Source organism: Silene latifolia, chromosome 1 (assembly GCF_048544455.1).
Source record: "Silene latifolia isolate original U9 population chromosome 1, ASM4854445v1, whole genome shotgun sequence".
In the NCBI taxonomy this organism is placed as follows: Eukaryota; Viridiplantae; Streptophyta; class Magnoliopsida; order Caryophyllales; family Caryophyllaceae; genus Silene; species Silene latifolia.
This window is the reverse complement of record NC_133526.1, coordinates 77,739,569-77,751,656: the sequence shown is the minus strand read 5'-3', so window position 1 is coordinate 77,751,656 and position 12,088 is coordinate 77,739,569. Positions and strand designations below refer to the sequence as shown.

General features: G+C 34.0%; 2 protein-coding genes across 2 annotated transcripts; one reads left to right on the top strand and one right to left on the bottom strand.

Annotated features, from left to right (window-relative positions):
- The first annotated feature begins 3,349 nt into the window (after positions 1 to 3,349).
- Positions 3,350 to 6,754, top strand: LOC141649091 (uncharacterized). The gene is made up of 7 exons (XM_074457792.1): positions 3,350 to 3,633; positions 4,052 to 4,282; positions 4,327 to 4,716; positions 5,050 to 5,100; positions 5,579 to 5,704; positions 5,802 to 5,939; positions 6,035 to 6,754. Exons 1-7 carry the CDS (start codon positions 3,379 to 3,381, stop codon positions 6,752 to 6,754), a joined length of 1,911 nt encoding a protein of 636 aa, XP_074313893.1. The 5' UTR covers positions 3,350 to 3,378.
- A 3,993-nt stretch (positions 6,755 to 10,747) lies between these two features.
- On the bottom strand, positions 10,748 to 11,796 carry LOC141649083 (protein FAR1-RELATED SEQUENCE 5-like). Its single transcript, XM_074457784.1, has 2 exons — positions 11,547 to 11,796; positions 10,748 to 11,421 (listed from the first exon to the last, which is right to left on the bottom strand). Exons 1-2 carry the CDS (start codon positions 11,794 to 11,796, stop codon positions 10,748 to 10,750), a joined length of 924 nt encoding a protein of 307 aa, XP_074313885.1.
- Positions 11,797 to 12,088: the final 292 nt, after the last annotated feature.

Sequence of the window (12,088 nt, the reverse complement as noted above, 5' to 3'; positions counted from 1 at the left end):
CACCCGTGACCAACGCTACACTACTACCTCCGCCACGACCACCACGACTACCAAACACCCCTGAATAACACTATGCCAACCTCCACAACTCGTTTCACACAATTACCAACCACCACACTCTCCCCAAGCCAGCGTCGTTCTCACGACTATCTTGAATCCACCACCTCGACGCTCTCATTTATCCACCACAGTCCACAACTACGTCAAACATCAAGCACAATATCTACCATTCCATTCTTGCCTCGACCGATGCGCCTCACAACCACTATAGATCTCATTTTTTTTTAAAAAAAAGTTGTGATTGAAATCAAAGATCTGTCAAATACGAATAACACTTACGAAAAACTAACCTCCATTAATGACATTATTAGAAGCTTTCGAGCCTCATAGATCTGATTTAAGCCGAAAATCATTTTAGTTTAGTAGTGTTGCGACAAGGTGGCCGGTGACGGGATAAGGTGCAGGGGAGAAAGAAGAAGAATTCGGCCGCGATGATGGAGTTGTGCCTATCTACGGCAAGTTATGACGGAGCTCCGACGACGTTATGTTGCTGGCCGGTGACTCCATGTGGTGATAGATAATAGTTAGATAGGGGCGGGGGAGTTTGGTTATTGCGTTTAATTTGTGAGGATGTTTGAGTGTTTGTCAGAGTCACGTGGGTACTGGGTAGTTGATTTGCTTAATCTGACAATTTCTATTTAGTTCGTACGGTTCGTACCATAATTTAGTTCGTACGGGATCCTAATTCTATATATATATATATATATATATATATATATATATATATATATATATATATATATATATATATATATAGGGTCGGGATCCGGTGAGAACCACTAAGATAATGAGAACCGTGAGAACCATCATTAAATCTCTACCAAATCTCGATTTGAAAGTTTAGGTGAATCATTTAACCTTAACTTAGTTTGTTCAAACACATTATTTGGTATAACTAAACAAAATTTATTGATTTTATTAACAAAATATAAACATAATGTACAAAAATACAATTAGGTATACTAAAACGACTATAGATGCACCAAAACGAATACTGGGTGCATGAAAATTTTTACATGCATGAAAATGATTACTAGGTGCGTGAAAATAACGGGTTATACATGCACGGAAACGAGTTCTAGGTGCATGAAAATTGTTAGATACGAGAAAATGGGTAGTCGGTGTATGAAAATTAATAAAATGTATTTCGCCTCGATCTGCGTCAATAATTTATAATGTTTGGACCAAGAAATATGTTTTCTAGCCATAAAATTCAATGCCGAATCCAAATATGTCATTATTTTTTAAAAAAAAATCCGTAAGAAGGAGTTCTCACGGTTCTCATTATCTTGATGGTTCTCATAGGATCCCAATTCTATATATATATATATATATATATATATATATATATATATATATATATATATATATATATATATATAAATAGGATCAAATGAGTTAGGGTACTTTTGGTGAGTTACCCTCTAAACTGGACCATTCATCTAACATAAGATATGTGGTGAGATTTAATCTTACATCTCATATATAAAGTAAATTTTTGACACTTGATCTTCTTTTTTCCCACTTTTTTCATTCAGTTTCACTATTTCTCTCTCTTTCTCTCTCATATTTTCGTTCGTTTTTCGCAAATCCTCGTCGCTTTTTTCTTGTGTTCTCTCTCATAATTTCGTTCGTCGGTTTTCATTCTTGGTTCTCGTCAATTGAACTTCAGTTTTTGTGCTCAATTTGTTCGTCCTTCTACTCCATTTTCGGTTTCTCTCAACAGGTAATCAATGAACTCAATTGAACTTGATTATTGTGCTCAATTTCATTTGATTTTCTACTCGATTTTCGGTTCCTCTTCTTGTTTTCTACTTGATTTTCTTTTGTTTTCTGTGTTTATTCTTCATTTTGTTTAGTATATAGTTTAATTTTGTTTTGTTTTTGTTGTTAAATTAATTTTTTCAATTTTTCTGCATAATTTAGGGTTTCGTAATTCATTTTTTCATTTTTTGTATCTTTTCTTCAGGTTTTACTTTTTTGTCTTGAATTCTGTACATTCTAATGAATATAATGTGTGTTTGTTTGGAATTATTTGTGTTATTGTAATATATTGATGTTGTTATTGTAATGTATTTGTGCTAGTTATTGTAATTTAGAAAATCTGTTATTGTAATGAGTATTATTTTAGATATTGATCTTTGGTTAGTGTTTAAAAGTCAGCTTTTAGTCAAGTCCAGTTATCTTGATATGAAAAGTTTGTTATTGTAATATATTGATGTTGTTATTGTAATGTATTGTGATAGTTATTGTAATATAGTAATTTAGTTATTCTATACGTAGTATTATTTAGTTATCATTTTAGTCAAGTCCAGTTATTGTATTATCGTATCTTTGATTATTGTATTATTAAAATTCAGTTATTGTATTAGTTGTTGTCATATTTTTTGTGTTTATTCTGATAATTTTGTATTACATTTGCTCGGTGATACAAACAAATGGGTCCTAAACGTAGGGAGCCTGAAGATGGTAATAAAGATGATTTGAAACGGTCAAAAGTAAATTTTCCAAAAAAGAAGCTCAGTAAGGTTCCTGGAACTTCAAAATTGAACATGTGAGTATATGTGTGCTGCCCCCTTGTTATGAGTTTCTCTTTATTTGATGTGTTACTCTTTTTAATTTTTGCTTGATTTTCCTTTTTCAGTGCTTCAAACATTAAAGTGAGTGTCGTCTAATGGTTTGGTTAATCTGGTAAAACAACTTGGTCCAAATCAAATGAAAAATTTGTCATTGAGATCGGATTTGGTGGTTTGCTTGATTTTAAAGTGACCAGTATACCATTGGGTGTTATACCATTGTTTGTAAAACACTTTAATGCTACTGCTCATATTTTTAAAGCAAGAGATGTCAAATTTCTTCTGTCAAAAGATGATGTGTGTGATGTTTTTGGATTGCCAAATGGTGGTGATAAGGTTGAGGTTGTTTACACTGGACATAGTGTATTGTCTTCACAAGAAACGTTGAAAGCTGAGTTCCGGAAGAAGTTTAACGTAGAAGGGACAAATTATGTTACTATCCCTGCTGTTTTATCTGCAATTCGATTTGGGGGATGATGGGGGAGATGAATTTCGGAGGCTGTTTGTGCTTTATGCTATGTCCATTGTCCTTGCTCCCCCTTCAAATTATGGAATTGACTTTACAATTCTTAAAGCGGTGCAAGATGTTTCACGTATCCACCATTTGGATTGGTGTGGGTATGTGTTTGATAAATTAGTCGCGGGTGTTGAGCGAGTGTAGAACGGGTTCTCTACTTTGCGTGGTTGCATACTTGTTGTTATGGTGGCATACTTCCATCGTTTGTCTTTTAAGGAAAAAACAATGTCTTCTGAGACTCCTCTTATCAAGCACTGGGATGAGAAGTATTTTGTTAGTAGGTGTATGTCAGAGCTCAAGTCTGGTTCGCTAGGTAATGGGGAATATGTCAATGGTGTGTATCCTGTCTGCAAACGCTTAAGAGAAGCAAAAGCTGCTGAGGTGTGTGCAGTCGTTGATAAACCTGAACCTGGGAAAAAGTATCTGGAACTGCCTGACTGTTTTGATACTGATGATGTTATTCGAGCAAAGGCCGCTGATGTAAGTTCCAATCATTCTTTCAATCATTTTTTGTGTAGTTACTGTAAAGGTGTAGTGTAGTTATTTTAAAGTTTTGTAGCAGTTATTTTTCCAATTATTGTAAATTATTGTAAAGACTTAGGACAATTATTGTAAAGACTTAGGACAATTATTGTAAAGACTTAGGACAATTATTGTAAATACTTAGTATAATTATTGTAAAGACTTATTATAATTATTGTAAAGACTTAGGACAATTATTGTAAAGACTTAGTACAATTATTGTAAAGACTTAGGACAATTATTGTAAAGACTTAGGACAATTATTGTAAAGACTTAGGACAATTATTGTAAAGACTTAGTATAATTATTGTAAAGAGTTATTATAATTATTGTAAAGACTTAGTATAATTATTCATTTTTTTTTTCTTTTTCTTAGGTTTCCCAAGCACATCTTTTGATGATGAAGAGGGATGTTGAGATATTTCTCCATTTGTACACGCAACGGAAGGAAGCGATGGGGAAGGAGTGTGGTTCTTCAACAGTTGAAGATTCTTCGACAGACCACTTCGATTTCTTCGACTCTGCTTTCATTAGTGACGATGATTCTTTGTTCACTAAATATTTCAATTTTATTTGTGAAAAAGTTGAGGAAATGAAACAAAGGGAAGTAAACTGCCGTTGTATGAAAGTTTTTGTAAGGAGCATGAAAAGGGGAAGCATGAAAAGGGGGAGCATGAAAAGGGAAAAGATGAAAGGAATGGGGGTTTTGCGTTTGATCCCGAAAAATATAAGGTGGTTTATTCTCGGGAGAAAGGTAAAAATAAGGTCTCTGATGTAGCGGTTGAGAAACCGAATGAGGAGGTGCCAACTGATGACGACATTGATAATATTGATGTTGAGAATGAAAGCGTGGACTTGAGTAGTGTGGATGACGTTGTTAACAAAGTTGTCAACGAGGGTGTTGTTGGGGATAGAATCCAAGATAATTCTGTTATAAGTGCTTACTGCTTTGCATTCGGACGTTATGCCCGAGCATACGTTTTTGGGATTTGTGGTATAGGGTGTGATTTAGATTGTGAATCACCCAATCTCGATGCGATTGTAGTTTCTTTTTTTTTTGTGCAAGTACAAGGAGCTTTTTGCTCCTATTTTAATGCGGAGGAAGACTGTACTTGATTCTTTTTTTCGCACGATCATGACCTACGAATTGGGTAAGCATTATATGTTTTTTGTCCCCTCTCTTTTTTTTTTTTTTTTTTTGCTAATATATCTACTATATAATTTGTTTTCATGTGGCAGGGAGGATTTGGTTGTGTTTTCATTTCATCACATGTTAACTCGAGATGACATTATTTCATTGTCTGCTAAGACTATGATCACATCGAACGTGATTGATTCTTTGGTCATTCTTACTTAATGACATCTTTGGTCAAGGTTGGGAAAGGGTTATCCCCCACAAGAAGTTTTTTTTGTACAAGTCATTCGGTATGTGAAATTTTTTTTATATATTTCTGTTTGATAAATTTACAATGGTTATGACAGTTATTCTATTGTAGTTACTTGATTATTGTAAAGTATATTAGTTTGTTTTTTGATTCAAGCTAAAACAGTTTTTCCTATTCTTCAATTTTCCTATTCTTCAATTTTGTTTATTGTTTCTGTGATTATTCTAATACGTATTTCGAGTTATTGTATTTATACAAGTTCAATTATTCATCTTTTTTACAAGTTACAATAATCGAGTTTTCATAATACAATAACATTGTTATTGTAATACAATAATCGATTATTGTATTACAATAACAATGTTATTGTATTATGAAAACTCGGTTATTGTATTATGAAATTTGTTTTTGTTGTGATAGTTATTGTAAAGCGAGAATAGTAGTTATTGTATTGATTAACCAAGTTTTTTCATTGTGATATTTCATTTTCTCTTATCGTGTGGTAATATTTTTCATAGGCTTCTTTGTTTAAGCTTATCAAAGCTGCTGATGATGAGAAAGATTTATACAGAAAGGAAATTTCTAATGTTTGGGACACTGTCATTGAGAACAGCGAAGGTTCTCTTGACATTGGTGCCGATTTGGTAATTTTTCCAATTCTTTTTGTTCTTTCTTTCTTCTGTTGATTATTTTATTGTTGAGAAAGACAAAGGTTTATGTACGTCTGTTTTATCATGCCAGGTTTTTATTCCTGTTCATTTTGGAGATCATTTTTTCTGTGTTGTTGTTAACTTTGTGGGGAAGACTGTGGACTATCTTGACAATCGTGTATATGATGATTTTGAAGATAGTATCTGGGTGTTGGCTACCAACTCTATTGTATGTACCTTATTATAAGTTTTTGTTTTCATCTACTTCTTCTAGTTATTTTTCTTGTTCTTTAGTGATGATTTTTGATTTAAAAATGTAACCAGGTTGAAATATTTGGTAGTTATCTTGTCGAGAAAGGTTTTGAAAGAGGCAGTGAGGTCCGCAATTTCAAATTTGTAAATGTGGCTTTTGGGTGGAAATCGGAAGGGTCCCAGAATTTGGATTGTGGTGTTTTTGTCATGATTCATATGATGTTTTATGCTGGGAAGTTGTTCAAATCTGAGTTGCATGACGCATTGAAAAGGATCATATATAGAGCTGAGATAGCTGCCATCTTGGTTTTAGCCAATATCAACAAAATTAGGAAAAAATTGTTGGATTTGGTTGATGATTTTACAAAGACAAAGGCACCTTTGCTGCCTGTTTTGCTTGAGAAACGTAGGTTAGCTGAGTTGGAAGCGGCAAGGGCTGAAGCTGATGCTTTGGAAGCTCTTAGGGTTATGGCAGAGGAACCTGATGATGGTGTAGGTACTCCGGGGCCTAGGAAAAAGAGTATGCCTGGTACACCTATGAGCGCTGGGATGATTAGATCAGGCCGAGGTAGCAGACCGAACTCTGATGGTCTTGGCTGCTCAATAAACTGTGGCAAGGCAGATACAAATCTTCTTGTTGTTTCAAAAGTTATGAGGGCTAACAGCAGATATACACGCGCTATGCCAAGCAAGAAGAAACAAGTTGTTGATTATTGTTTCTTGGATGATTACAATCTTGCAGATGAGTATGTTCATTTTTGTCCAAACTCAATGAGAAACAAGTTTGTGTGATTATTCTAATAATTGTATTCTACAAGTTCAATTATTCTATGTTTTTTTACAATTACAATAACTGAGTTTTCATAAAACAATAACTATGTTAATGTAGTACAATAATCGATTATTGTATTACATTAACATAGTTATTGTTTTATGAAAAACTCGTTTATTGTTGCTGGTAGTTATTTTTTAAATATTGTTTTTAAAATTTACTAAGCTTTTTTTTTTTTTAACTCCTTTGCGGTGAACTTGCTTTTTGCGGGCAATGCTATCTTGGATAGGTCGATATTCTTTCTACGGAAGCCCGAAGATTACACTGAGTTGCGCGTAATAGCTGCCTGGTCAGTTGTCTTGAATTTCATGGAGGTTAAGGAGAAAGAAGCGCCAGTGATGATGTTCCTTGGGACACAACATATGGTATGATCTGTTTTTCATTATTCAGTTACTGTAGAATGTTTAATCATTTATCTTCAATTTTATTAACAGTTTTATGGTATTTATAGGAAATCTTTGAAGAGATGCTAGAGCAAGCAGCGGATAGTGATGATGTAACTGACAGCCAGAAAGACAAGGTTGTGCAGTCTTGGTCCCATTTTTTAGGTGAAAATGTTGTAAACTCGAGATCGATGTGGACCTTGTCTTCATCCCGTTGTCTTTAGAGAAGTACTACTTTTGTGTTTGTGTGAACTTTATGAACAAGACGGTTGATGTCTTTGGACCATACGTCGCATAAAGATTGGGAAAAATCCGATTTCTACAGACTTGCAAAGATTGCGAGACGTTTTTCTAACTCCCGATCATATACAAATGCTATTTTCAAATGAAATTATTGTATTCTTTGTAACAAAGTTATTGTATTGTTTTAATCTTGTTATTGTATAGTCGTGCTTTCTAATTCTTTCTTTTTTTGTACATCTTTGTAGGTTAATTGTTTTTCTGACTTTTTGGAGACAAGGAAAACAGCAAAAGAAGGAGTTGTCATTAACACATTTACATTCGTGAATGTTGATTTTGAATGGAAAGCGACTATCAAGGGTGATAAGGAATCGGGATTTTACACAATGTTTCACATGCTAACATATGAAGGGAATCACGAGCAAGGATTGTATGTGGTTAACAAGAAATGTGAGAGGATTCCTATATGGCTTGAGATGGTTGCTATTTTGTTGATGTCAGATGTCAACGAGTCAAGAGCATCTCTTTTGGAAAAAGTGGGAACTTTCAGGCGGAGTATATCGGAAGTAGAGAAAGAAGTTTTAAAATTCAGAAGATCAGGGAAGAAAAGGGTTAAAACAACAGCCGTTACTGGTCCTTCTCGGCGAAACAAATAAAAGAACAATTGATTGATTATAGATGGATTTAGCAAACAATTCTAGATGGATTTGTTCGATAATCTAATGTTTAGATAGCTGTTATTGATTGTTTGAACAAATTTGATGTAGTATTTGTCATTGATGATTGAACAAGTTAGTGTTTTTGTAATGCCTTTAAGTGTTATTGTAATATCTCTAGACGAGTTATTCAAATGATCAAATGCAATTATTCTATCAGCCTTCATGTAGCTGATTATTGTAAAGCGTTTGCCCAATTATTTTAAAGCATACCTCTGATTATTTTAAAGCTCTCATGTATCTGATTATTGTAAAGCTCTTTCCCAATTATTTTAAAGCATATCCTTGATTATTGTAACAAATTGGCAAGTGCAAAGCATTATCAATTACAGTAAAGCATTATCAAATTAATATATTTATGGAAAAAAATTAACGATTGCGAATAAACTCAAAGATCAATTATTATAAAGCATAATTGTGATTATTGTATAGTTTTCACATTATTATTGTAATAGCGCAAGGTATTATTAAATGAACAAAATCAGAACAATTGCAAAAAAATTCAACATCAATTAATGTAAAGCATAACTTTGATTATTGTAAAAGTCTAACACACTTATTGTAAAGTATACCCCTGATTACTTGTAAAAAAGTCTAACACAATTATTTTGCAATCTTGCGGTTATTTGTAAAGCATAATATGGATTATTTTAAAACGTAATCTTGATTATTTTAAAGCGTAATGCATTTTTCATTTTTCATTCTTCTTCTTCATCTTCATCCTCCATTTCATTTTCCTCTTCATCTTCTTCCTCCAAAGCATGCTCAACAAACGGATTTGGACAGTTTCTCTTGTCATGGTGTCCCATTTGTTTGCAGTTATTACATAGCCTCTTCGGTTTGCTCGCCTTCTCAATTGCCTTATCCTTGTTTGATTTCATTCTCATGCCACTTCCTTTGTTTTTTGCAATCTTGGGTGGAAGAACAGTAATATTTGATTTTCTTTGAACAACCTAAGAGCATTTCCAGTTCTTGATCCTTTGTCAAGCTCTCTTTGGTTGGATTTATTTTCTCTCGGAATTGTAAAAGCATCAAACTTAGCTCCTTGATTCGATTATCAGGCATCGAGTTAAGAACACTTATTGTTGCATAAAACTCTGACCATACCCTTGATAATTCCAATTTTCTCAAATCAGTGGGATCGTAGTCTTGCAATAACTTTCCATCCAGTCCATACAAAGGCTTTCTATATGATTTCTTCGTCCATCTACTTTCGATGTACTGCTCCGGTATGCTTTGCAGTCCTTTTCCTGATATAATCCATATAATGTGTTTACAAAGGATTCCTTTCCTCTCAAACATCTTGCACGTACATGTTGTTTCCTTTGATTCATTATTGTGAGCAACCTGCATGCACAGTGTAGTTATTTTAAAAGGCAGTCATAGTTATTATATAGTTCAACATGAATTATTTTATGCAGACTAGCAATTAACACCAAGGTAGAAGTCCTTCAGTTTTTTTATGTTCAACATGTACTTGCCAATTATTGTAAAGCATACCTCTGATTATTTTAATCTAATGTTTAGATAGCTGTTATTGATTGTTTAACAAATTTGATGTAGCTGTCATTGATTGACTGAACAAGTTAATGTTTTTGTAATGCCTTTAAGCTGTTATTGTAATATCTCTAGACAGTTATTCAAATGATCAAATGCAATTATTCTATCAGCCTTCATGTAGCTGATTATTGTAAAGCGTTTGCCCAATTATTTTAAAGCATACCTCTGATTATTTTAAAGCTCTCATGTATCTGATTATTGTAAAGCTCTTCCCCAATTATTTTAAAGCATATCCTTGATTATTGTAACAAATTGGCAAGTGTAAAGCATTATCAATTACTGTAAAGCATTATCAAATTAATATATTTATGGAAAAAAATCAGAACAATTGCAAATAAACTCTACATCAATTATTGTAAAGCATAATTGTGATTATTGTATAGTTTTCACATGATTATTGTAATGGTAAAAGACGGTTATTGTATTCTTTTATCACAGTTATTGTATGTTAAAGTAAAAAGACAGTTATGTTTATAAAATTGAATAACCTGAAATACTCTATGCTTCCTGTAGGCATCTTCAACATTTATAATGTGCATGTTTTCCTTGCTCGAGAAAATCCAACAACGGCACACGAACAGGGAGCCATTTGTACTTGCTCTTGGAACTCATAGAAACCAGTATGTGTGTAGATTTTAGAGGCATGTTTTTCAATCATTGTCTTAGAAGAAACTCGTGGCAATGTCTTTGTCACTTGCAAAGCACCAAGAAATCTGTGATTATAGCGTTGTTGTTTCATTGCACTCTGAAAACGCAACCAAAATTCTACAAGTGTGCCGTCTATGCTCTCAAATCTTTTGAAATAACTGTTTTGACTCTCTGATCTTTGTGTAGTCTTCAAAAGGCAGCCTAAAGGCAAATCCCTAAAGTAAGCAGGTATCCATTTGTGCCTTTTGCCATACATGTATGTCAACCAAGTATTATCATTCAACTCAAAGTCATTAATCACTTGAGTCCATTTTTCTTCAAACTCAATGGGTTCCAAGTCAATATCCCAAACAACTCCGCATATCCGCTCAACAAAGCCGGTCTCCTTACAAATCGTGACTCAACTTTATCGGTAAGTTTTTTCATTATATGCCACATGCAGTAGCGATGTCTTGCTTGCTTGAATACGTAACGCACCCGAGTTTAATTGCCGGATCTTGATCGGTAAGAATGCACGAGGTTCCTTGTTGCCCATACAATCAAGGAACTTCTTAAGCACCCAAATGAATGACCCATCGTTCTCATGATCGACAAGTGCAGCAGCAAAAGTCACTGATTTTTTGTGGTTGTCAACACCAGTGAATGGGGTGAAGGCCATGCGGTACTTGTTAGTACCGTAAGTAGGATCAAAGGTGATGGTGTCCCCAAACAAGGAATAATTCATTCTTGCTTGTGCATCTGCCCAAAAGAGTTTAGCCAAACAATTATCCTCATCAACTTGGTAAGCATAGTAAAAGCCATCTTGCGTTTGAGAAAGCGCCTTTAAATAATCGAGAATCATGTCAGCATCATTCTCACCTATATAACATTTAATATTTCTTTTGAAGTTCTTGAAATCTGTGAGAGATGCACCAATGTTTGCATACCCATTTGATTGTTCCGCCAGAATTCTAAAAGTCCTGGTAGCCCCGATGTTGAGTTTACAATTGTTAACAATTGTCTGCTTCATGTAAAGGTTAAGTGTTCTTACGTTTTTCTGGAATTCCCGTTCTTTGAGTGAGCAGAGCTTGTGATTATGACCTTCATAAAACGTATCAATAGCATACCCTATTAGCTCCTTAAGGTCATTGAATACAAAGACAAAACCGTATTTTTGCCTTGCAACCAAATCTTGTTATTTTTGTTTTCTTTGGCTCTACTGAGACCTTTTCCTCTTTTTTTTCTCTTCTGTGTTTTCAAATTCAACAACAGTTTGAGTTTTTGCGATCCTCTTTGAATCCATGTCTCATTGCGGACCATTGATTTTTTGTCTATCAAACCATCACGGAATCTTGTTTGTGTGTACTTCCTTGGTATGAAACCACAAGCCACAGCATATAAATTGTAAAACTCTATTGCCTCCTCCAGCTTTACAAACATTAACCCCAGAGCAGGTTTGAAACCATTTTCTACCATCCTATTCCACTCCTCACTGCCACCTGGAGTATATCTCAATCCCAGATTATGGATAGTATTTTCTCCTGTTTCGAGACGCAACAAAGAGGTGTAGAAAAAGTTGTTGCATTGGTAGTATTAATTTCAATGCCTGGAAACATTAAAACAGAAGAACTGTTATGGTATTATTAATTTCAATATCTTAGATTCTATACAAAACAAAACAATACAACCTCTCAGCAGCAGCATTATTTTAACGTTATTTTTCGAGTTATTGTATTATACAAATACAATTATTCTATCAGAGAGGGGA